This window comes from Lissotriton vulgaris, chromosome 10, assembly GCF_964263255.1.
Source record: "Lissotriton vulgaris chromosome 10, aLisVul1.2, whole genome shotgun sequence".
Taxonomy (NCBI): Eukaryota; Metazoa; Chordata; class Amphibia; order Caudata; family Salamandridae; genus Lissotriton; species Lissotriton vulgaris.
The window spans coordinates 119,894,010-119,920,001 of NC_141698.1; the positions used below are offsets into that span (position 1 = coordinate 119,894,010).

General features: G+C 41.3%; 1 protein-coding gene across 4 annotated transcripts in view; it reads left to right on the top strand.

Annotated features, from left to right (window-relative positions):
• LOC147684806 (actin, cytoplasmic 3-like) overlaps nucleotides 1-25,429 on the top strand; it is a 68,912-nt gene extending 43,483 nt beyond the window's left edge. For all 4 annotated transcript variants that reach the window (XM_086940670.1, XM_086940671.1, XM_086940669.1 and 1 more), the window contains exons 2-6: nucleotides 5,751-5,879; nucleotides 10,177-10,392; nucleotides 19,223-19,661; nucleotides 19,775-19,956; nucleotides 24,950-25,429. In XM_086940670.1, the coding sequence (XP_086796796.1) occupies nucleotides 5,757-5,879; nucleotides 10,177-10,392; nucleotides 19,223-19,661; nucleotides 19,775-19,956; nucleotides 24,950-25,093 (1,104 nt within the window). In that variant the 5' untranslated portion in view covers nucleotides 5,751-5,756 and the 3' untranslated portion in view covers nucleotides 25,094-25,429. The remainder of the gene's footprint in view (nucleotides 1-5,750; nucleotides 5,880-10,176; nucleotides 10,393-19,222; nucleotides 19,662-19,774; nucleotides 19,957-24,949) is intronic.
• Nucleotides 25,430-25,992: the final 563 nt, after the last annotated feature.

A 25,992-nucleotide genomic window follows, 5' to 3' on the forward strand; every position in this document is an offset into this window, starting at 1 on the left:
ATTAGGGCACAGGTATGGGTGGAATATAGGAATAGAAAGGTCTTTTAGGGTTCAGGATGGGTGTAGTTAAGGTCTGGTGAGGGGTTTCTAGGGTTTCAATTAATGTCTTCTCTAAGAGACAGGGGGGGCACTCAGAGCTAGTTTAGAAGGTCCAGAGCCCATGCTCCTATGGGTAGACTCACAAATTGGGGCTTCTGTTCCTGAGAAAGGTGATAAAGTATTCCTAATAGGTGTGTATAGACATATGTCACGAAGACAGTCAACAAGACTGTCTCTGTTACCCTCACACACCCACACCAGGTGGCGCGGAGATGCCGCGTTTGAGCATGCCCCGAGTTTTAGACTGCGGACTGTGCGTCTGCACCTACCCTTCCGTGTCTGCTACCCTGGATTGGCTGCACCTACCCATCCTTATCCGCATCCCTGGATCGTCCAGGGACATGGATATGGAAGGGTTGGTGCAGACGCACGGTCTGCACTCTAAAAGTCGGGGCACGCTTAAACGTGGCATCTCCGCACCACCAGATGTGGTTAAAAGCACAATAACTTTAGGTTGGACCTTGAACCACACATACAGTAGGTAGCACTCTAGGGGCACCACAATTGTGTGGGGGAGTTTTTCAATAAATGTTTTACTGTCCTGACGAAGCGCCATGGACCCTTTAGACTATTTGATAGGCATGAAACATGTTGACAATTCAGAGAGACCCGAGTGAGGCCTCCACCTTACGACTATAGGGCACTGCCCACACATAGTTGTTGCACACTGACTACCAGGGTTCCTTTTAAACCTCTAGAGTAGCATTTGCCTATTGAAGGTTTTTATCTCTAACAGGGCGATCAACTTACTAAAGGATAGTTTGTGGCCTCCCCTATCAGTTTTAGACCACCACCACGTTCCACTAATCCACTACACCAATCACCTCACTTGCATGCATCATACAGCATCTCTTAAAAAGATCTCCGCCAAAGTGACCATTGGGGGATCTGTGGGGTATTGCAGCACTGGCCCGATGAGGAGCACCGCTCTATGATGAAGCATGACATCGCCTTGGGGGTTTGTGAGGGCAACATGAGACAGTCTTACCCATCCCTGATCTCTAAAACCTCCTCACTAGCCCTCAATTCCACCCCTAAATATCACATATTCTTGGTTCCTAATAAACCTTTCCATTCCTAAATGCCACCCACCCTGAACCCTAAAACCCCCTTTCTGTGACTAAAATCCACCCATCAATGACACCTACAAACCCCTCATCTCCCCCTAAACATCACCCAGCCCGAACTCCAAAACCCCTCATTACACCCAAATCCACCCAAGTTTAATATCATTTTTTTACTTTTCCTTAAAATGATCTTTCCATTATATTGTAATATTTAATGTTGAATTTATTTGCATTTCCTTTAAAATGTTTTTTTCATGATTTGGTTTCCTGCCATGTGCTCCCTCAGTTTTAATTTTTCCATTAAGTCACATACATAGTAAGTACTGTGCTGCTGGCTGTAGACAGTGCATCCTCATGAAACTAAGGGCTCACGTTTACAATATAAGTAAATCCACAACCACAAAACAGGCTCAAGCACAGCCACAAAACTGGCTCAAGCACTGCCACTCAAAAGCTGTGCCACTGCATCATCTTCCTTATCTCAGTAAGGGTAACCCTCTCTAGGGGCTAACCTATGGAAGCCAAACAGTGGGTCCGAGATACCGCAACATTAACTCATTCACTATGTCAGCTCTTAGTGACGACATCCTGCTCCCGCCCCCCACTATAGCGCTCTTGAACTTACCAAGCCCTACATAAATTCCATGTCCAAAATCATGGATTCCCTTGCAACTAAACAACTAAAAAGAATCCTAACCAAATGAACCACCCCCTGATTCAATTGTAACCTTAAGGAGGAACACCGTCACCTCAGATTTGCAGAAAGAGCTTGGAGATATACCCCCTCGTTGTCCAACTTCAAACTTTTATGACAAAAAGTAGCATTTACAACAGGCACATCAGAAACTCTAAAGCAACCTACTTCCAACATCAACTAGACACAGCAACCAATCGACCAAAAAATCTGTTCCAAATGATCAAAAACCAGATGATATGCAAGAGCAAACTCCCCTTCCTTAGACAGCGAAGAACTACCTAACTGTGAGACCTTTGCCACCTTTTTTGCTGAGAAAACTATGCTAATCTCCAGCACAATACAGAACGCTATGCAACTCCTACCACCCATACCCCTCTTACATTCTACCCCTCATTATCAGGAAGGCTGCTCGAGAAACCCCCCCCCCATGCTCACCCAAAAATAATGCCAGCTGGTCTAGCTTCAAAACCTTTGAAGAAAATGACATCCTAAACATTTTGACCTCTCTTAAATACTCCAACCACTTCAGCAGCCCTCTCCCCTCCAAATTCCTTAACGGGTCCATCCATGTCCTACACCCGTTATGGACCATGATAATCAATGCCTCACTCACTCAAGGCATCCTACCTGATTGCCTCAAAAGTAGGCTGGTCACTCCTAGCCTAAAAAACCCAAATCCGACCAGTCTGATCCCAATAAATACCCCCTTATCTCAAACATCCCTACCTTAGTCAAACTCTTAGAAAAATGTGTACACTTACAGCTTTGCAATCACATTGAGCATTTCCAACTCTTCGACCAATGTCAATCTGGCTTCTGACTGGGTCAAAGCACTGAAACGGCCTTGGTCCACATTGTTGATGATTCCCTTCACTCACTTGAACAGAATGAATCTTGCTTACTTATCCTTTTAGACCTGTCAACGGTATTCAACACTGTCAATCATGATATCTTTTTTAACCTTCTAGAACACAGGATGGGTCTCTCCGGCACGTACTAAAATGGTTCTCTTCTTTACTCCACAACAGATCTCAGCACATCCTAATGAACCATGCTTTCTCCGGCCAGTCACCAGTGTCGTTGGGAGTACCCTAAGGCTCTACTCTCTCCCGACACTATTTAACTTGTATATGAAGCCCTTAACTGAAATCTTCAAACTCGTACACATTTCCTACCAGATGTACGCGGACGATACCCAACTTTATCTGAAAGTCTCCTCTCCTGAGAGCATCAATATCCTGAACAACACCCTGACACATACACAACATTGGCTGACCCATAGCCACCTCAAACTCAATGCCCTCAAAACAGAATTCCTACGTATCTCACAACCCATCATCGCCCCCCATTATCACAGACTGGATCCCTCATTTTACTGCCTTGAATTGTACCCCACATATCATTGATTTTGCTAAATCCGTAGGTATAACCCTAGACAAAGCCCTCTCCATACAACACATCAGTTCTTCCACCAGAGGAGCTAACCATCAATTACACATCTTAAGGAAACGTAAACCTTTCCTACCCTTGGCAGACCTCCAAACTGCGGCTCAAGCTCTTGTGTTATCGAGATAAGACTATGGTAGTGCCACCCTTATGGGCCTTCCGAAAATTAAGCCTGCAACCTCAAAAGCTACCCTAAATGCAGCTGTTAGGATCATCACTGGATCAAAAAAACTTGATCACATTGCTCTCGACCTGCAATCCCTGAAATGCCTACCCTATCTCCCTCAAAATTGCTTGTCTGACATAAAAAGTGCTGCACCACAATACTCCCTCCTACTTGACCCAGAAATTAACCTTAACGGGTGGAAACAGAATCTCTAGAAGCACACGCTCCTTACTACTCAAACCACAAAGAAAACCTACAACCAATACTTCTCCAGAATTGCCCCCATAGTTTGGAACTCTCTCCCCCCCGGAGATCAGATGCAACCCATCCACCTCCATCTTCAGGAAAGAAGTTAAAACTCTTATTTCCAACAAATTCTTCTAAAAATGAGGTCCCTACCTCCTTATTCTCATGAGCGGCCATTCCTTGCTACTCTTATCATTTATATTTATATTTGTGAATATTGTTCTATTGTTGTTTGTGATCAATACAATGTGTATACATTATCACCGTTTGTATCACATTGTACCCTTGTTCCCACTTGTTAAGTGCTCTGACACCCATAAGGGTCTCGTTCGCACTATATACAACTAAATAAATAAAATAAAATAAACGAGTATGGCTTTGAGAGGACCTTAATGCACCTGACTGAAAGGTAGAGCATGCAGTATTTTACCTTCCTTCATGCATGGAATTATCCCCTTGAGAGGCTGAGACTTTCCTATGACTAATGACATTTCCTATTACAGTTGAGTGGCTGTGCTCCACTGCACCCAGCAAAATATTGACGCCTTTCTGTTACGATTACACTATGAAGTTACAAATGAATGGATAAATAATTATCTTGGAGTGATTTTGGCCATCCACCTCGATCACTTCCCCTGTGCTTTTTTGGGACAGGGATTTACCGAACATCCCAGTAGCCTTTGAGGGTGGAAAACGGTAAACGTCGTTTACAACCTTTACCACGCTGCACTTACAACACAAGTCGTTACCACGACTTGTGCTGGATGGCGCTGTTGGTTAAGGAATATTGTAATTTTATATTCCAACACCTTCCCTACTGTTACGTGGACTGGTGTTGGAATATAAAATTATAATATTCCTCAATTCGCGCCCTCCAACGCAAGTCGTTGTAACGACTTGCGTTGTAAAATCCGCGATGTAAAGTACCGCAATCAAAATGATCGCGTTGTACTGACATACATCCGTGGAAAACGTAGGGAGGTAGTGGGGAACTGCAACAGAACTAAGTTATGAGAATTATACATGATGATGCGGGGGAGGTACACTTACACCCAAGGTAAGTATTCATGAGAGTGACAAACAAGCGTCTATGAAGTGAACTCACTATCAGCATCAAGCGCGCTTAAGAAACCACAAAGGGGCTGGTGGTGCAAGGACAGTGAGTTATCCAGAAACTTAGATGAGTACATAATGTTGCCCTGCTGTTGCTATGGGAGCCTCTGGCAGATATCACCCTAGGCGGTAGGCGGTAGCAAAGCTTGGCCACATGCGACAAAGACATTTGATCAACGAAGGCAGTAAGATTGCTTCATGCAGCTAATTACTGCCAAAGTCTTCTATTAGATCAATTATTTCAAAGTTCAGAATACTTTTCTGAGTTCGAGTTTTCTGTTTCACTTCTATTATCTAGCTGCGCTAACACCAGTTAGCGACAGCTTTAAGGAGATAGCGATCATCTTGGGGCCCACTTTGCATGTCAGAGATAATTATCGCTAATGACATGCAAAGTGGGCGTGCCAAGATGTTAACGACTGGAAACAGTCGCTAATATCGCTATTTCCTATTATCTACTTTTGGAAATATTCGCGCTAAGCGCGAATATCTCCAAAAGCTAACACCTGCCAAAAGCAGTTCTTAGCCATGTTATCCAATGGAAGGTGGATAACATGGCTAAGAGCATTTTCACGATAATGCATGAATATCGCTGATTTTTCAGCGATATTCATGCATTTCTGAAGGATTTTTACCGCTTTTGAGATAAACCTTGATAATATCAAGGTATCTCAGCGGTAAAAATCCTCGGTGCTCGGCGATATAATTTTACCCGCTAACCATGCATAGCGATACATATATTTTATTTTTGCATCTGTGCTTGCTATTGATGCCAATGGCAATATTTCTGTAGTTAACATGGGATCATAATGAGTAACAAATGTTTGTTTGGACATTACATTGCACACCCCAGTTTCCCATGTTTATTATATGTGCATGCTGCTAACAATACTAGTGACTTTTGGCATATCCACAGATCAGCATGATGGATGATATTGGCACAGTGGTTATTGACAATGGAACCTACATGTGCAAAGCCGGATTCGCAGGAGATGATGCTCCAAGTGTTGCCTTTCCAACCATTGTCGGACGCCCAAAACAGCAAGTATGTGCTCTTCATTTGCAATCAGAGAATGGTCTAGGTTGGTTGTTTATTTTATTTTATTTTCTGAGTGCACTGGTTAACAAATATGACTAACTACAGCAGGACTAGGCCATAGGGTTTCTTTATCACATAAATGATGATAAAGTGCATCTCTGGCACCAATGAAACATCTTCCAAAAAATTGACCGGTGCAGGCAAATACTTACAGACTGTCAAAATGAGGGGGATTGGCTTTTATGTTTAATGATTTATACATCATTAGTCATTTTATTTACTCTTGACTTATGAACCACAATTCATATTTATTCTCCATGTCTGAGCTGAAGGTCATATTCATTGTGAAAAGGATCCATACCCCACAAGTCTGAAGTGCTTCAAACTCTGGGACAGTTCTCGATCAGTCCCTAATGTCGCCGTTCATCATGAATGTGTGGGGTAACTTACAAAAGTTGTTACAATGAGTTAGTAGTTAATGTTATGCTAGTCAATCGAACTCGATCTCTACTGAAGGGGGAGGACATTCTAACATAGTGTAGTTGTTGGTAGTCAATTTCTGCCATGAATACAGTGAATTTCATATCTTTCTAAACTCCTGGTAGTTCACTTGAAAACTTTGACATCTTATTATATTTGTTCCCTGTGCTCAGACCAGTTCTGCTTTTTCTGATCAATGTGTGCAGAATAATTAGATCTAAGGGCTCAGCTGGGTAAGTATTGTTTGGACAGTCTCTGTGAGAAGGTTAAAATGCTCTGCAAGCACGAGGTCAAGACTAACTATTACCAAACGTATTAGTGGGGCGTTGACAAACTTATCAAACCTTAGTATTTGCTGGGCGGAGGGGAGGTTACTGTACAGGCTACCACTGCACCCTGTGGACCCGATGGGAGGCTCTTGGCCACCGTTGGCTTCATGGACTGATGAGCCAGGGCATGGTGGTGTCTAATCTTATATGCATGTAAGGAAATCTCAAAGCTGCTTGAGTGAGGTCTGGATATGATTTGTCGCCTTGATTTTCACCTCGCAATTTATATTGTTCCTTTAAATCAAGATCAATCAATCAATCAAGCATTTGTAAAGTGCACCACTCACCTGTGAGGGTTTCAAGGCGCTAAGGGGAGGGGGAGTGCTGCTACTGTTCGAAAAACCAGGTCTTGAGGAGTCTTCTGAAGGTCAGTATGTCTTGGGTCTGCCGTAGGCTGATGGGGAGGGCGTTCCATGTCGTGGCGGCAAGGTGGGAGAAAGATCTGCCGCGGGCGGTGACTCTTCTGATGCGGGGACAGTGGCGAGGGCGTGGTCGGCGGAGCAGAGCTGGCGGGTTGGGGTGTAGAAGCTGAGTCTGCTGTTGAGGTACGCTGGTCCGGTGTTGTGGAGTGCTCTGTGTGCGTGGGTGAGGAGCTTGAAGCTGATCCTCTTGTTGACGGGGAGCCAGTGCAAGATGCCAATGGGACAGCTGTGCATGGAGTCCTCCTTACAGGCATTTTCAGTTTTGTCGGGAAATGTGAACCGTGCTAGGGAGTGTGAGTGTGATATCCTGAGTGTACATTTCTACCTCCTATTTGTTTGTGTTGTACAGAATATGAGATTAATTAGCAAGATACCTGACTCTATAGTGAATACTTGACTTTGGATTATCTGTGAGGACCCCTATTTAAATGTCTTCATGCCATTATTTGACAAATCATTTAAAATTAATATTAACGACTCCCTGGCACAACAATAACTCCAAACACCAGATACGTATATTTTAAATAAGTCCAGTCAATAAATAACTAGGCAGACAGGAAAGGGCATAACTAATATTCACAAATTGAATAATTGTTCAGAGATGGAAAAGGGAAATAAAAAAAGAAAAACAAGTGTTTTAGAGCCCGACGAAAAGTGAGTATATTATTGCAAAGATAACATGTCACCTCTAAAGAATTTTAAAACTGAAGAGGAGATTGTGAAACAAGTGGTTCGAAAATGTAATTGTTGTAATTTGGGGAAGTCAAAATATAACAGTTCCTCGCAATAGTTTACTGTAGAGTCCCTCCCCCTCATCCCCCATGTACATGTTTTGGCGCTAGCGCGAAGATAACGAAGTTTAATGCCATTGTGTGCAACGCAATATAAACGTAATCCTAGATTCAATGTAACAAATACAATTCATATCAGACAGGGATGAAAATAGGACACGTATACTTAAAAAATCCTAAAGCTTGCCTGTACTTGCTTAGCTATTCACAAGTTCTAATATAGAGCTATAGGCAGAAGGCTACTTTAAAACAAGCATTGGCATAGCCAATAGGTCTCGCCTTTGGGACCTTATAAGTGTTTAGCAATGCAGTACATTATCCCCCACTAGCTGGGAGGATCGATTAAGTGAGCTGATCGATTGGCCCTGTGAGAAATGGTATGAATGAGAGCGATATGTGTTTGCGGGGAAATATCAAGATGAGGAAGGCCCTGGGCTCAGCGTGAAAGGATCAGAGCAGTGTGTTGTCAGTGACATTTCAAGATGTGCAGAGCAGTGGAATCAGTGTGAAAGGAAAGGGGACCGGGTGAGAGGGATTGGCTTTTGTGTGAAAAGTGAAAGGAGAGAGAAGCTGCCCGGTGAAGCGGAGAGCCGTGGGCTCGGGGTGAACGGGCAGTGTGCAAGGGAGGGTGTGGAGGATGGAGAGCATGCGGCGAGTGAGGAGGGAGCCTACGTTATTGGAAGAGAGAGTGAACGGGCCTTTGTTGACTTGTGCTGCTTGTGTTAGGGGTTGTTCGCGAGGGGATGGCTGCATGGAACAGTGGAATTGTCTTAGTGCCCACATGCATCGTGAGAGCTGGGGGTCACAGGAGTGGGGGCAGTGCAGGTTAAGGGCGCTGATATGCACATGACATGCTAATGATGTAGTCGTTGGGTGGAGATGACCTCATTGTGCACGAGGGGGTGGCTGGTCGGACTTACATGACAAGGAGGAGCCTGACATTCAGAAAACACTTCTCTCCCTAAGAATGGGGCGCGAGGCTCCCACACCCCCACTTTATAAACAAGCGCAGCATCAATCGTTGCTGGAGACATCTATGAGAATTTTCAGTAAACGAGAGGCCGCAAAAGTGAACACAACCGCCATCTGTTTACAAATAACTCGACCGCGAGACAGGCAAATGGAAACAAGCGCGGGCGTGATAATTCGAAACAGATGGCGCCGCTGCTCATACCCACAAGCCGTAGGTCGTGGGCGGATACATTTCCTGGGAAAGGTGGGACATGCACCAGCCTTTGCCCAATTGTGTGCTGTCTTTTTACAAAGACACACGCAAAGCCCAATACAAAAAATGCTTAAAAAAAATAACACGCACGATCGTGTGATAAGTCCAGAGTGATTCTAAAAGGTTGTTTTCCTAGAGCAGCGAAGGCGCGCTGCGCTAGGCTCGACCGAAAAAACTGTGTTCATTAGCAAGGCATTCATCTGGCAAGAAGTCGTACTAAACCTAGACTGTTTGTAACACAGTTTTTAGTCTTATTTCACGTTTGAATGCAGTTAGGACTCAACAAAGGAGCTGGGCACTTTAATTATGCATTTTAAAAAATTGACAGTGCCTCTGAGGAAAATGTTCAGTGGGATTGTGGAGAGGACCAAATGTAGCCATTCACCAGCCATGGTTTGAGATCTTCAGGTACCTTGGGTAATAACTGGTACTCACAAAAATGTTCATAGCCTTGTGGGAATTAGAGTAGACAATTTAAGCTTATCCTAAATGTTCACCTTGATTCAGACACGTCTAGGAAGAGGAGCCCTGTTTCTTAAGGTTGTGTGTTTATCCTTCAATTCAAGCAGTGGTTTGTTTGTAAAAAAAAAACATAAGTGCCAGGACCCTCGTCAGGCGGTCACTGTTGCTTGCACCACCCATTGTCCCTACCACTGCTGCCAATGACAGCACAAAAACAACTACTAACCATTACACACCAACTATTGTGACAATTCAGACTATTCCAGGCCCCCAAAGCTATAAAAAAGCCTGGGCGGAAGGGTTAGTCATTTTTATTGTATATTGAATTAATAAATAACTGTTGTTGTGATGATTTCTAAATTAGACAAACAGTGCCACCATGTGGCACAATGTCATAAATGCTGGTGTTGGTAATTAAGTGCTGATGCTGAGCACAGGAAACCACTGGTTCAAATTAAACACTGAATTCAAATGAGACGTATTGTGCACATTTTTCAAAAGATTTGAACTATTTATGAAAATTTGAGTAATGATTCCTTTTTACACGTTTCTCCTGTCCATCTTTCTTCGGGCATGATTGTTGACATGGGGCAGAAAGACAGCTACGTTGGTGATGAAGCTCAGAGCAAGCGTGGTATCCTGACCCTTAGGTATCCAATTCAACACGGCATTATCACTCACTGGGATGATATGGAGAAGATCTGGCTCCACACCTTCTACAACGAGCTCCGTGTTGCCCCGGAAGAACATCCTGTACTTCTAACAGAGGCTCCACTGAACCCTAAGGCCAACAGAGAAAAGATGACACAGGTGCTTGCTCCAATCTGCTTTGAAGTTTTTACACTCTTAACTACTCTGGCTATTTGCCAACCTGCCTTGCTTTCCATTTACTCAAGTTGGCTGTTCACAGGTTTCCTCTCCTGCTGGAATTCTGACAGGTTGTCTTAATTGAAATGTCTTTTCTGGATTTATTAACTGCTTTAATAACTCACTTTTTTCTAATTACTAAAAATAATTACAGAATGATATGTGCAATTTTGTTGTTCGGTTGGGGTGTAGTTAGCCTCTCTGCCCAGAGTTCGCTTTCGGTGACTGGCATTTAGGGAGTACTTTTTAGGAGCCCACATTGCCAGATTAGGCACTACGCCTTCTACAACGAGCTGCATCTTGCCCCTGAGGCGTACCCTGCTAACAGAAGTATTAATGAACCTCAGACCAAAAAGAGAAAACATGAAGCATGTGTTAACCCACAAACATACCGTAAGGATCACAACCTTTTAAACATTTATATTTCTTCCTGAGCTTCATTTATTTCTTTATCTAGTTTTCACAAAAACATTCTTTTAGTTGTCTACGCTCCCTTGCAAATTTATATTCAAACAGAAAATCACTTTCCGACCTTAAATTCGACTGATTGAAGGAGTGGTGCGAGAAGTTAGGAAATCCAATTCTTCCATAGGAAAGCTTCCTAGAGAAACAAGCATTAGCAAAGTCAATAGTTTTCGCCTTTGGGACCCATTGGCTTTGTCAGGGATTTTTAGTTATGCTGTATAGCATCCATAATGCTGTGCTGCATCACTAAGTAAAAAAAGCAAAAGCACAGAGTTTTAGCAACACGCAGGCACCGTGCTGGGGCCAACACGGGGAACCCAGACGGCTCGTCCCCCCACTACACCTATCATACTTTGGCACCATGACACCACTGTTTTTGTTGTATCTGTTGTTCTGTTATAAATTGTAAAGCTCCTCTGTACCGCCCCAGATATAGTGGGCAATTCGTAAGCTATCTGATGACCTGCACACAACAACAGACTGAGATTGTCTATAGGATTGGGATTTCAAGCCACAGAACTTGTGACGAAGATGTTACTTTCAGGTGCTTTCTATAACTTTCGGCTTTTCCCCTTTACTGCCCATGACTGTATGTTGTTTATGTGATGCATGTCTAAGGAGTTAATAAAACCAAATAAACAGATTTTGAAACAAAAAAAAGAAAAAGCAAAAGCAAAATAGTTAACAATTTAATCTCAATATTGCTCAAGTGTCCAGTGAAACGATGTTTTATCATTATTCACCCTACTTTAACAGATTTACCTGTAACACTAAACTGTAATTTCCTCCATTGCTTCGAATCAAGCCAGAGCAACCATTGAGCTAAAAAAGAAAACACATGCATCAACAAATTGCATGGACTTTTCCAGTGGCTTCAATCGAAGCACAGCGATAGCAACATCAAAGGGAACTGCTCATCCAAATTCTGTCACAATATGTTTAATAGTCCCACAACTGGAAAGATCCAGCAATCACTTTACTTCTATTGAAAAGTTTGGTCTTCTCAGGGACAACCCTATGAAATCTCACTGACTAACTGAAACATGTGATAAAATCCAATACGATTAAAATTTGTTCCTTGGGGTAAACTGCACTTTAGTCGACACAAAAGTATCCCTTTTCCAGCATCATATTAACTTTCTGATCTTACTTTTTACAAATATATATTTTATCATACTAGTGTTTTTATAATGGTTAAAAGTAGACACACAAACAGTAGAACTTTACAAAGCAAAGCATATTGATTAACCCAATGGGAAAGTAGTTTTGTTGGCCCTAGATCATAATATATGACCCTGGTCACAAGTATCCTGCTACATACGTGTGATAGTAATTGAAATTTCATTCATGTAGCGCTTACTACATCTGACGAGGGGTCGATGCGCTTTTTGGCGAGTAGCACGCTACTCCGGAACCCAAAATGGATTAGTGGGGAATTAATTTAGGAAGAGATCAAATTAATTTGAGCGGCGGACATGTGACTTTGTTATTTGGAGCGAAAAAGTTGTGGCGGGAAAGACGAGGGAAGGGTTTGCATTTACATAGCGCTTGCTACCCCTTATGAGGTGTCGAAGCGCTTTTTGGCACGCTAATCCGGAACCCTAACAGGATTAGTGGGGAATTAATATAGGTAAAAATGAAATTTATTTGAGCGGTGGACATGTGAGTCTGTTGGTTGGATTGGAAAGGATAGTGGAGAGATAGAAGAGGGAAGGGTCTCGAAAGTGTTTTTTGGAGATCATATAAGTGGGCGGAGGTTTGGAATGAGTAAAAGGGAGGTGGAGGGGGGAAGAGTCAGAGGGAAGGGTTTAGAAAGGCTTGTTTGGGAGATATTAACAGTAAATTGGGTATGAGATGATGAAAGGAGGGGTAGAAAAGGGAAGATTTTAGAAAGGGGTATTTTGGGGATCATAGTAGTAGAATGGTGTTTGAGATGAGTCAGAGAGTGGAGGTGGAGGATATAATGACATAGATATAGGGTGAGATGTAGGGTAGTTCGAGCATTGGAGATGCTGAATTAGAAGTAAAGTAATAAATATAAAGATACATCAGTACATGGAAGGTATATATGTATAAGGAAGTTAACATATGTAGATTTAATCTGTATTTAATAAACTCAGACTTTCAAGTGTTGCTATACTTTAAGCTAATTTATTTGGTTTTATAATTTATATATTTTTTGTAATTCCATGGTGAAGCAATTGTAGATAAATAATTATGGTAAAAATGCACTTATTCATGCAGTGACATATAAATGTTAAAAATAGAATACTATAATCATATGTACTATATACATTTGCTAAGCAGAACTAACAAATACCTATATATTTATAAACATAATTATTATACACATTTGTACAAAGGAATACACATATGTAGGTACACATATATCGTCCAAATAAATACTTATATATACAGGGCTATGCTATTTATTTATGTTTGATTATGTGGTGATGTGGGGAATTGCCAACTCTTGAGTAGTCTTTTGAAGATAAGGTAGTTATCCGTGGATCTTATGTTTGGGGGTAAAGAGTTCCATAATTTGGCTGCTGGAACAGACAAGGATGTGCCACCTGATTTTTTTCTTGTATGGTGGGATTTTGAGGGGAGGTGCCAATCTAGAGCAGAGGTTCCTTTGTTGAATGTATTTGGTGATTTTATTCCTGATGAAGAGCTTTCCTGTTCCATGTATCACTTTGTGGGTGATAGAACGGAGCTTGAATGTGGATCTTCTGGCAACTGGTAACTAATGTTGGGCCTTCAAGGCAAGGGAGATGTTGGCCTGTGGATTTATACTCTGACAGCAGAGTTCTCAATCCATTGTGGTCTTTTCATAGTTGTTAAAGATGAACCATGGTAGAGGCCATTGGCGTAATCGAGTTTAGACAGAACAAGAGAGACCGTAACCTGGAGCTTGTTTGTAATCCTAGGTGTGGGAAGATGCATCGCAGAGTTTTTATAGTAATGAAGCTTGATCTTGCTACTTTGTCTACTTGGGCATCCATTGATAGCTTGGAGTCCATGTTGATTCTGAGGTTCCTTACTTCCTTAGATACTTTAGGTGGGTTTTCTTCAGATCGTCAGGCTAGATGGTTCATAATTTTTCCAGTGGCTACATGTGAGTATTTCCATTTTGGAAGCATTCATTTTCAGATGGCTCCATGTCACCCACTGATCAACGGCTCTGAGGCAACTGAAATTTGTGAGTTTGGAATGTCTTTGGGGCTTTCCAGATTAAGGAGTATTTGTGTGTCCTCTACATAGTTATAGCATGAGAGGTGAAATTCATTATTCATGGGCGGTATTGACTTCATGTAGATGTTAAAAAACATGGGTAAGATGATAGAGCCTTGAGGAACCCCTGCTTTTGTGAAGCACGGTTTGGATGAAAAATGGATTACATTCGTTCTGTTTTGAAGGTAGAATGCTATCCATTCGAGAGCAGTCCCTCTATGCCGGCTTCGTAGAGTCTTTGTTTTAGAGTGTTATGTTTAACCGTATCAAAGGCAGCTGAGAAGCCCAAGAGAAGTAGTGAAGAAACCCTGTTCCGGTCAACTGTGTTCTTAAGGCCATCTCAGATGGCAATGAGGACAGGTTCTGTTCCTCTTCCTGGACGGATTCCTGTTTGGAAGTCTGAAAGTATGTAATTATCTTCAATGAATTGTGACATATAGGTGAATGCTGCTCTTTCTATCAATTTGCCCAGGAAAGGTCCATTTGCAATTGGTCTGTAGTTGTCGGGGTTAAGTGGGTCTATTTTAGTTTTCTTTAGTAATGGGCATATATATTAGACTTTTTTAGATCTTATGGAAATATTCCAGTAGTTAAGGAATTGCTGATGATTCGTCTTTCTGGTGTGGCAGCTAAGCTAAGTTAGAAAAATTTTCTTAAAGGTTTGTGATGGACAAGGGTCAGAAGGGCTGCTGACAGGCCTGTTTGCTTTGACAAGGTCCATAAATTAATTGTGCGATATTTGTCGGAAGTAATGCCGAGGGGGGATTTTTTGGAAAAGGGCCAGTACTGGTACTTTTTCTTTGTTTTAAATAGGAGTCCAATGTGTCTGCTTTGGTAGTTTAATGATTTGCCAGTTTGTCTTTGAATTCTTGAGTAATGGAATTAACTCCTTCGAGGCAATTTGGTTTAAGAAATTAGGTGAGAATTTTACAGAATTGTTTATTTGCACATTTAGCATTTTGAATTCTGTCTGAATAGTATTTTTTCATAGCTTTATAAATTGCTGACTTTATAATCTGTTAAGTTTCTGTAGGTGAAGTTTGTTTTGATTGGTGTTTGTTTTAAGCTAGATGCGTTGCAGCTTTCTAATTTGCGGTTTTATCTCTTTCAGCTCTATATTTCTCCCAGGTGCCATTTTTCTTTTCTTCTGTTGTGTTGTTCTTAGTGGTATTAGGATATTTCTAACAGAATGTTTTGCGTCTAGATCTGTACTGGATTTTAGTTGTGTTTCTGAGTGTTCAAAATTGAGTTTGTTCCACAGTCGATAGGTAGATGCATGTAAGGTGGTTTTAGGTGTGTTGCTTTGTGTTGTTTATGTTGGAAAGCAAGCAAATGGTGGCCTTGATGTGACCGGAGTAATTGTTTGAAATTTAACTAGTTCTGGATTTGGGAAAATGATAGCTAGGATGTGTCCAGCGATGTGTGTGGGTTTGCGGCTGATCTAATGTAGGAACAGTGCTTCTTAGCCAGTGATCATTGTTTTTGGATGGGGCATATTGGGTTTGTCAAACCAAATGTTTAGGTCAGCAAGAATGCATAGGTTGGAGTATAGTGCTATAAGGTTTGAAACTGTGTCTAGAAGTGTGTCTGGGAATGTTGCATTGTGAGGTGGAGGTCTGTAAAGGAGTCGGAAATTACAGGAGAAAGATGGTGTACCGTTGTATCTGGTGAGGAGAGCCTCACAACCTTGTATTGAGATGTTGTCACATTTAGTGATATTTAACGTTTGCTGCTTGAATCCAACAGCTAGACCACCTCCCCTTTTGTCTATGCAATTTTCTATTATAGTTTGAGAGCCTAGAGGAACAGCTTCATGCAACACCGGAGCCATGTCATCTCCCAACCATGATTCAGTTATGAAGAATAAGTCAGGTTATGTGTCTGAGAAGGTCGTAGATGTGATGCTTGTTTTTTTAGAGTGATCGAGCATTTATTAGTAGGCACTTTAGAGAATGTGTTTTGGTGTGTCTTTAGTGCTGGTATTAGCTGTATGAAGATAGCAATAGTGTAGCTGTTCTATACTGTATTCATCATCCAGCAGGCTAAGAAGGCTTTTTGATGGTTCTGCGTTTGTGGGTGGTGGAGATGGTGGTTAAGAGTGAGTTGGTGAGCTGTGTTGTTTTTGTAGAGTAGCCTTGTTATGCTGTAGACAGGGAGATGGGAAGTTGTGAAGGGTGGCATGTTCCTTATTTTGTTTGCGTCTGTTTGGGGTGGAAGGTGTATGAGTTAGGGGTGATGATGCATCATGTGGGTCATGTTGTAAGTTTCTAAATTGCCCAATGGATGAGATGCAGATAAAAGAGAGATGCAATGATGCTGTATGTGTTAGGTGTGAGGGAAAGAAAACAACTTGGCAGTGGCGCTGGCTTGGAGTGTATATTATTTTTGTAGTCAAGAGGGTGGGAGTGGGCGTATGCTTCTAGTTTGTGGCGGAAAGTATTATGAGGTAGAGTGTGTGTGAGATTTTGTTGTGTTGGTCTGTGTGTTATGTTTTGTTTATGAGGAGTAATGCGAGGAGGTGACGTATTTGTTTTCTGAGAAGTATTTGTATGTAAAGTATTGTTGGCAAGTGGAAGCTGCCATGTAAAGAGGGTGGTGAAAGTAGTACAATGTCAACATTCTTCACACTCTTTATGCTGCTTTTAACAATCTCAATTTTCCCAGGTATTGGAACAATGGATTTACAGCACAGAAGGGCGAGAGGATGTCTGTAATCAATGATATATTTAAAAAGGCATACTAAGAACTGTGTACTATGTCAATTTGAGTTTGGCCTCTGAAGAGAAAAAGGTTCTGCTGCTCTCAGGCTAGCAACCGGATGATGAACCTTGATGTCTAGATGCGAGGTGTAAGACCACTCACAAACTGTAAAGTGTACCTCAAGAAAGTACAGAAGGTGATCGCTAATAATTATAATATCTTATGAGCCGCTGGCTCTGAGGAGCTCTGGAAATATCACCAGGCTTTGGCCAAGGACTTGCCAACACAGAAGAGGAGATGATTGAAAATCTTGTTTTTTGGGTATTATGTACCTAATATGCTGAGGAAATTGAAAAGGAAATATTCAGAACTCTGAAAGCTTCGGATTTGATGTCCCAGTTATTGTTGCTACAGAGAAATAAGGCAGACTTGTGGAAAGAGAAGATTAATTCTCATTTCTTCAATTGTTCTTGTATGGTAAAATTAAAAATCATTTTCACTGAAAGATGGCACCCAACGATTTCAGACTCAATTTAAAAATATTGCTCACATCCATTTATTAAGAACAGAACACTAATAATAATAGTAATATAACGTGAACCCACCTGGAGTAGGGAGTCTCCCATGTGATATATGTTTACTTAAATTTCACTGACGTATTTTGCACCATAAAGGGTTTCGATCAGTACCTGTAAATAAAAAGCAACAACGCAGAATTGAAAGAGAGACAAAAAGGGAACTGAGGAGTAGGTTCTAGTCGACTGCGGATCTTATATATTGGTTTAAATTAATGAATTGGTTGTCACCTACTCTTAGCACAGCGTACAAGTGAATAGTGTTAAATTCCTCTACCACTCTTTCTTTCTCTCTGGTCAGTGGCAAGGGCATTAGCCCACATTACAGTAGTTAGCCTAATCACTAGTGATCACAGCCATCTTTTGAATGGGTGCGGGTACATGTTTTAAGGATTAACTTTAAGATGTCTCTTTCATAGTGGATGCTTAAAGTGGCCCAGGTGTTTCTGGAACATGTTTGCACCATGGCTGGGTCAGTTCAACCCGTAGTCGCAGAACTAACTCTGTCTATTTTTGCTACAAGTGGAGGGAGAAAAAAAGAGTGGCGCTTGTAGTAACCAGTGTACTGCTGGTAAAGAAGGCTTTCTCTCAGTACCAATAATTACCCTACATCCCCAAGTCATTTATGGCTATCAATTTGCTAACTGGCCAACTAAAGTCAAAAAGTATTGGTAAAGCCAAAAGGTGTGGTGTGGGCAGCCAACCTTATGGCTTTGTGAAGAATTTTGTTGTTTCATCATGGTTTTTGCAAAGCTTTATTATGAGGGAAACTGCCAGACCCTTGTCAAACCCAAAAAAACCTTTGGTTAAAAGGACAAAAATGTTTTTGGTCTCAAGAAGCACACATTGCCAGAGAGCTCTTTTATTTGGATGTGCTTAATTTTTAAGGGAAAAATGCCGTCTCACAGTGAAGTTAGCCAATGGCTGTCGTTGGCTGACCCCCTGCCCCATGCTGTATGCTGTAGTAGATGGAAGGAAAATGTGAATACTGGGATAACAGACCATGGATGAATAGGGATCGCTTAAAGCCTTTATAAGTAAGTATATTATACATAGAATTTTAGTAAAAATTAAACGGTCATGCCTAATGCTGTGGTGTGACGGGGATATAGAAAAACTGTTAGGTTGTCTATGGGCAAGGTAATGTGTGATCACCTGGCCTTCGTTAAAAAAAAGTTTTAGATCGGTTCTCGTCATCACAATCAAGTGGTGTCAGCTATTATAAATAATACGGAATATTAGGCAATAAAGCAGAAGGTACTAATAAAGTATCCATTTCCCAGTTTTGATTTCTACTGATGCTTACTACAGCGTATAGAATGAGGTTAATGTTGTTGCCATGTACTCTTATTTGCCCTTAATGTTATTAAAACAGTTTTTTTACAACGTCTATTTAAAATGTAATATCTAGATTGCTTGACCTAGAAACACGTTTATTTTTTGCTAAAAGCATAAGAGCCTGTCCAAATGATAGATGTTACAGCAAATGATTATATGCATGGACTTATTCAGATTTTTGTCATTCGACAGAAGTCTATAAATTACTCTATATCCATCATTGCCACATACCAGCTCCATTAAGATTACCACCTTTGTTCAATTGCATTTTGATTGCATTTTAACTTCTCCTAAGTCATCAATTTCTTACATTTATCTTTATGATGTTTCTGGTAACTCTAACAATTGTGTTAATATTACTGTTAATATTAATTGAAAAATAGAGCTTTATTAATATAGCTAGAAGCTTTATCTGACGACAAACGTTTACATCCTTCTTGTTTCTCTAATTTCTTCTTCAGATCATGTTTGAGACCTTCAACACCCCAGCCATGTATGTAGCTATCCAGGCTGTGCTGTCCCTGTATGCCTCTGGCCGTGTCACTGGGATTGTGATGGACTGTGGTGATGGCACCGCCCACACTGTGCCCATCTATAATGGATATGCCCTGCCTCATGCCATCCCTCATTTTATTTTCGCTGGTCATGAATTGACAGACTACCTCATGAAGATCTTGACCGAGAGGGGATACAGCTTAACAACTAGATCCGAAAGAGAAATTGTGCGTGACGTTAAGGAGAAGCTCTGCTATGTTGCCCTGGACTTTGAGAAGGAAATGGCCACTGCTACCTCCTTGTCTTCTCTGGAGAAGAGCTATGAATTACCCGACGGTCAGGTGATCACCATTGGCAATCAGAGGTTCAGGTGTCCAGAGGCCCTTTTCCAGCCATATTTCATTGGTAATAATTTTCTGATAAGATGCATATAAAAAGCTAAATCTTCCAGTATTTGGTGTGGTGGAGCTACTGATGTACAGCATGTGTTTTTAAGATGCAACTTTTATTCTCCACAGGTAAGAAGTGCAATGGTATTCATGAAAATACTTACCGCTCCATCATGAAGTGTGATGTTGATATTCGTAAGGATTTGTATGCAAATACTGTGTTGTCTGGTGGGTCCAGCATGTTTCCAGGTCTTGCAGACAGGATGCAGAAGGAAATCACTACACTGGCACCAAGCAAAATGAAAGTCAAGGTGAGATGGTTGGCTTTTTTGCTAGGAGTTGCCAAATTTTCTGTATCTGGTTATCTTCTGGTCTGACAAGTTGACCAGCTCTATGCAGGTGTGCACATGTGTGCAGGGGGAAGAAGGGGTTTGAAGGTTTCCCTCCCATATTGGATATGGGTTGGTAAACCTGTTCTTTTCAGTATAGACGAGAAGCTCATTTTTAAATGTTAATCAGTAACTTTAATAATAGATGCTTCTTACTTTCTAGATTCCAAACTAATATACCAAATTTAGGGCCTCATTAGGATGGCGGACGGACCTGCGTCCGTCCGCCACCCCAAAGTAGAAGGGACCGCCCGCAGCGGCAGTCCCTCCGTGCAGATTAGGATGTGACCGTCACCCTGGCGGTCACATCCTGTATATTTAACATTGCGGCGGGTGCTGCTTGAAGCAGCACACGCCGCAATGTTGAATATACCATGTTTTCTTTTGGTGCCTGTCGCTACGTGCACGCAAAGGCAGGGGGGTACCATAGGTACCCCCATGTGCACCCCACACCCCCACTTCACCCCTGGGGGGCACACAACGGGCCCCCAATGAAAAGTCTGTATGCCTTTCCATGGCGGAAATGCCGCCGTGGAAAGGCATGGGACCGGCGCCATCCTAATATGGCTGGCGGTGTCTGATAGACACCGCCAGCCATGTTACAGCTTTTCTGCCGCGGTCGGAAGGCAACCGCGGCGGAAAAGCGGCGGACGGAAAAAAGATCCCCCAGCCATCCTAATCTGGCGGGGGGTCTTTTTTCTGTCCGCAGCGGTTAATCCGCATCCTCCGGGCCGGCGGTGGCATCCGCCGGGCCGGAGGATGCGGATTAACCGTAATCCTAATGAGGCCCTTAATTAGTGTTGTCTACTCCCTTTTAGTCTAAAAACGATGTTAACAATTACAGGCTCATTCATAACCACTCCAGTTAGTACTAGCTCAGTTACTCTTAGTACTGCCCACACACCCTTTTGCACCAACAATGTTGCAACTAGTACTATGAGCTCAATGCTACTTGCAGTAAACTAAATTCTACTGGTAGTTAGGGTCCTATCAGTACTTTTCCCAGTATTACAACTGCAGAGATTGAAACAACCTTTACTAGTTTAACCTCTAGTGGTCTAGCTAATGGTGCCTTTTTAAGTATTTCTTTTGCTGCATGTAGTAACCTAGCTACCATTAGTACTATGTATAGCACTAGTGCCATAACTCATGATAATAATACTGGCACCACTAAGGACGTAATTACGAGCGGCGCAATACCACCCAGAGCAATAACTCTGGATTTAATTACCGCGTTTTCAATTACAGATAGTTCGGAGCCGGTGACACCACACTTTTCTATACTGCTGTAAGGACAGGAGTGAAGGCAGCACTACAGCTCGGACATTAGCCGACTATTGCACCTTAGGAGAAGAGCAGAAAACTTGAAAACTTCCTTTAGCCAAGAAAAAAAGCTGCTCTGACTACATGCAGAGAGAGGGCAGAAAATGCTTTTTTGCAGTTTTGGGGAAAACCACATAGTAAAAGACGCCCCATCTCCTGGGTCTGTGAGGTTGTTCCCAATTCTGTGGGTAAAACTTATAATTAATACATTTTGTTTACACGAATTTCGGCCCAGTCTGCACCAAAATTCACTGAGCATTAATAATGTAAAATAGCTAATAATTCTATAAGTGAATGTAAAATCCGCTTTCAGTGGAAGGTACTCTTGAAGGCCTGTTCTTATTTATTTTGTGGAGTTTTGGAAATTTGACTAAATTACAAACTTGATATTTTTGATAATTATTTGAGTCTGACTTATCACAAACAATGTACTTGTAGTGATTGTCACACTCACAAAGGGTAATATTAGAGGAATCTGTGTAAGCCCATTCAGTGTGTATTCTCATATGTGGATTTAAAGAGACATGCTTGAAATTGAGAATCAGTCATGCTCTTTAATCCCAAATTTCTCTAGATAGAAAATATCTGTTGAAGGGTGTTCTTTTAGAAAAAACAGTGATAGTTATAGCTTGGATTTCCTGTTTTCAGTTTCTATTTTTGGTAAATTCTGGTGTTTTTTTCCCAGTGGTATCAAGTGATTTCAATACCTTAAAAAACACTGCTTATCAGTGGTTACGCATTTTGAGCAATTAAAAACAACAGGAACAGTGTTTCTCTGGTGTATATAAAACGTTTTGCTTTTATTATTGCTTTTTGCTCTGATAGTGCGTAGTATATAGACAGTGTAGGTACAGTGTAAATGAGGTTCGAATACATTTTTACAAATCAGACTTATCATAGTACCCATACAATACTTCTTCAGTGAGTCTTTGGTCATGCGCGCTCATTATTTCCTTCCCATGTAAACCTTTATCTGTGAAAAGGCCCTCTTAACATTGACACTTGAGATGCGCAACGTCAAAACAGCTAGTACATAATTTGCTAACTCTGGCCTCTGACAGCTTTCTATGCCAATTCTGGTGCAACTGAAGATTGTGTTCTCTGGGACAAGTTCTACAACAAATGCATTGAACTGGGCGCTATTGCCCTCCGAGTTATTGGAGTGGTCAAAAATAAAGCAGCACTTTTGAAAGTCCTGGGAAAATTCCCATTTTCGGCAGGGATCTAGCACTTGTGAAGAGTACCACAGTGAGGCTTCATTGATCTCAAATGCCATGGTTGGTGAAGGGACATTTCTATGCATCATTGCAAGCCATTTCTCATACATTGTAAAATAAAATTTCCTGAATTGCTTCTCAACATTTCTTTGTTTAACAAGCAACAGGCACTCTAATATGAAACGTGTTGCAGTGCCGAAGTCACGAAAAGTGTTGCCCAGCCTACTCTCAAGGAGATGTTTCACATCTACACCAATTATGCTGAATACTTGGTAGACCAGGGTGTTTTCAGACTCTAGTTAGGTTTCACCTGCACAGCACTTGCGCTGTGCTTGACAAATCTATTGTTTTTAATATAAACTTAAAAGGGACTTACATCCCACCTCCTCTCTTTCCCGACTTCCCATTAGCTCCTGTGCTTGCCAGTTACCTTTCCTCCATTTCTAGTGTCTGTAGCATAGTTTCCTGCATTTACCAATGCTTGTTCCTGGTCTGCTTCTCTTATCAGTTTCCTGCTGCCGAAATACTATTAACATCCGCTTTGGTGGAACTATATTTTCATAAAGTTATGTCTTTTACTATTGCAGCATATTTATATAACAATTTATCACCCGGATAGATTGAGTAATTTGCGTAGAATCCCAGGATAATGCACGGCGCAGCTGACACTCAAACCAGGATCACCAGCTCTTGAGTCAGCAGCTCTGGCGGCTCTGCCACATCCTATTCAGGGACATCTGTCAGGGAGCTCTTTCCTTCTTCCGGCCAATGATTGATGACAACAGCTCTTTCTTCATTACATAGGCCAAACCGATGCATTACCAATGCCTGTTTTTTAAAATTATTTCCACTACAGCAATCATGTTCCTCTAAAAATCTAAGAATGCAGTACAGTGTACTTTATTTTCACATCACTATCAATATGTGGCCGAATATCCTCCCATTTCTTGCGCTTGGCATCATCACTCAGTAAAATTCCTGTAAAAGGTTGCCACATGGATAATATAGCATTCACAGCCTCTAGGACTGAGACCCACCAGCCAAATGACACAGTTAGGATGGCTCTTTCTTTGATGCCAATCAAAGCACAAAATTTGAAATATTTGCGTTTTAGTTCCAGTGCATAACAAAACAGTGCACCAGAATGGAGTAAAAAGTCGATAACATTCTTCATTAACTGATTGTAAAGATGATTTTTGTATAACATCTGCCAAAAGTGGCAAGGATCTCTTACATGGAAACACTTCAGCTCAGGTATCGATTGTGAAAGGTCATTACACAACTTTTTCATATACGTAGCTGAATCACTAAAAATAAAAACTATATCATGCCAATCTTTGCAGAACTTGGTAAGAACGTTTTGCAGCAGCATTCCTAGTGACACTGTGTTCCATGTTTTCCAAAAATCTGGTGACATGTTTTCACCACTTATTCCAGATTCTTGTGACAGCACTCTTTTCACATATATCTGCCACTACACCGTGCATTGAATGTTTAAAGCCTGGGGTGTTTGGCAGTTCACCTACTATCAATACTGACTAACTAGAAAAGGGGGCTGATGTATCAAGGGGTTTTACCCATTCATTGGGGAAATGTGATGGTACATATTGGGAAAGTTTCTTATGATACCAGCCATTTCACCTATCAGTGAAAGAATCAAACGTATCCAAAATGTCTAATATGATTTTGATATTTCCTAATTCGCTACAGTTTATAAAATAATTAAACAAGGTCTAAAACATGCTTCTAAACACTTCATCTTTAGACCAAAGACCACAAAACTGAAAAAAGCAAAAGGAGGAAGAAACAATATTTTAATGACATCCCATAACAACAAAACTCATGCGGAATAATGTTAGCCCAGTCTTTCTTGCTGCTACCTTGTGTAACAAAGTTACATTGTATTGGCCCCTTCAGGAAGAAATTAAAATTAATCTTTCACTCTCCTTTTCCTTTCTTTGAATGGCATTTAAGTTGTGGTTGTTTAGGTGTTTTTTCAGTGTTTACAAGGCTTTACCCTTTCGGTGGGGTTTTATCAGTTATTATAAGTTTAAACCTATAGCTATAGCTATCATTCACTAGATCAAATGAAACTGAATGTAGCTGGAGTTTATCATCATAAGAGCCTAGTATAAAATTGTATGAAATTGCCCACAAAAGCAGCTGGACAGAGTAAAGTCTTTTTTCAGGCCAGCTGTAAAAGTAAGCTAGTATTTAAGCTACCCGCTTGCGAGTCTTAGTTCGGAACACATCAGTTTTATATAGATAACGCCTTTGGTATTCGAAAGTTCTAACTTTCAGTATGTAAACCCAGTGTGCTCTTGCTCTGAGTAAGTGACTTCTAGTGGTATAATGCTTTCCTCTTTATCTTTTAGATCATTGCTCCACCAGAGCGTAAGTACACTGTCTGGATTGGTGGCTCCATCCTGGCCTCCCTGTCCACCTTCCACCAGATGTGGATCAGTATGCAGGAATATGATGAATCTGGGCCATCCATTGTTCACCGTAGATGCTTCTAACCATAATATTACCATGTTGTATCAAGCCAAACAATTGCACATGGAAGTCTGAGAGGACATCGTATTTTCGTAGTTTGCTTAAGGCACTTGACTCCGAATTGGATAACTCGAGGACCAAAAGGGACCCCAGTATTGTAGAGACAACATTCAAACGTTCTGCAATGCATTCACTGACTTATTTGAGCTGGGTCATTTCAAATATTGTGTAATGTATTGTTACAGGTATTACTTGCATCCATGAAGGCTGACTAACTTGTGAAAGCACAAAGGAAAAATTGTATGTAAATAACATTTGCACACTTGTCCACATCAAATAAACTCCACACGCTGAAAGTGAATTTCTTGACGTTCCTCTGTTATCTCCTATACCTCTGGAACACTTACTTTGACGGTTGATCATCTCTCCAAGTCCACTGGAGTTTGGAGTTGTCTTTGAGAATTTCCATATATGGGGAAACATGCATTGATGGTGTTTGACATGCTTCAATGCGGGATGATCTTTTTGCTTATGGAATCGGTGAAAACCAGCTTGTTTCCCATGAATCTTAGTGTTGGGAGGATTGACAGTGTCATTCACTGTAAGTGGTCCACCAACCACATTTCTGTCTTTAGTGAGTGTGTGGTAGAGGCCCATTTGAGCCAGACTGTTGCATAAAGAGCTGGCCTAAACAACACCTTTTCTTCTGCCAAGCCAAGAAAGGAATGGGAACCTGTTATGTTAATCATAACTATCAAAGTTGAGTTGGGCAAATGTTTATTTTGTGCAACACATGACCAAGTGTAGTGCTATTCCCTAGTGTATCAAGTCACCTGGGTATTTACAAGTATTTACTTATTCATGTAAGCAATATTTGACCCTCCCAGGCTTTACAATGAATCATTTTATGTACACACTATAT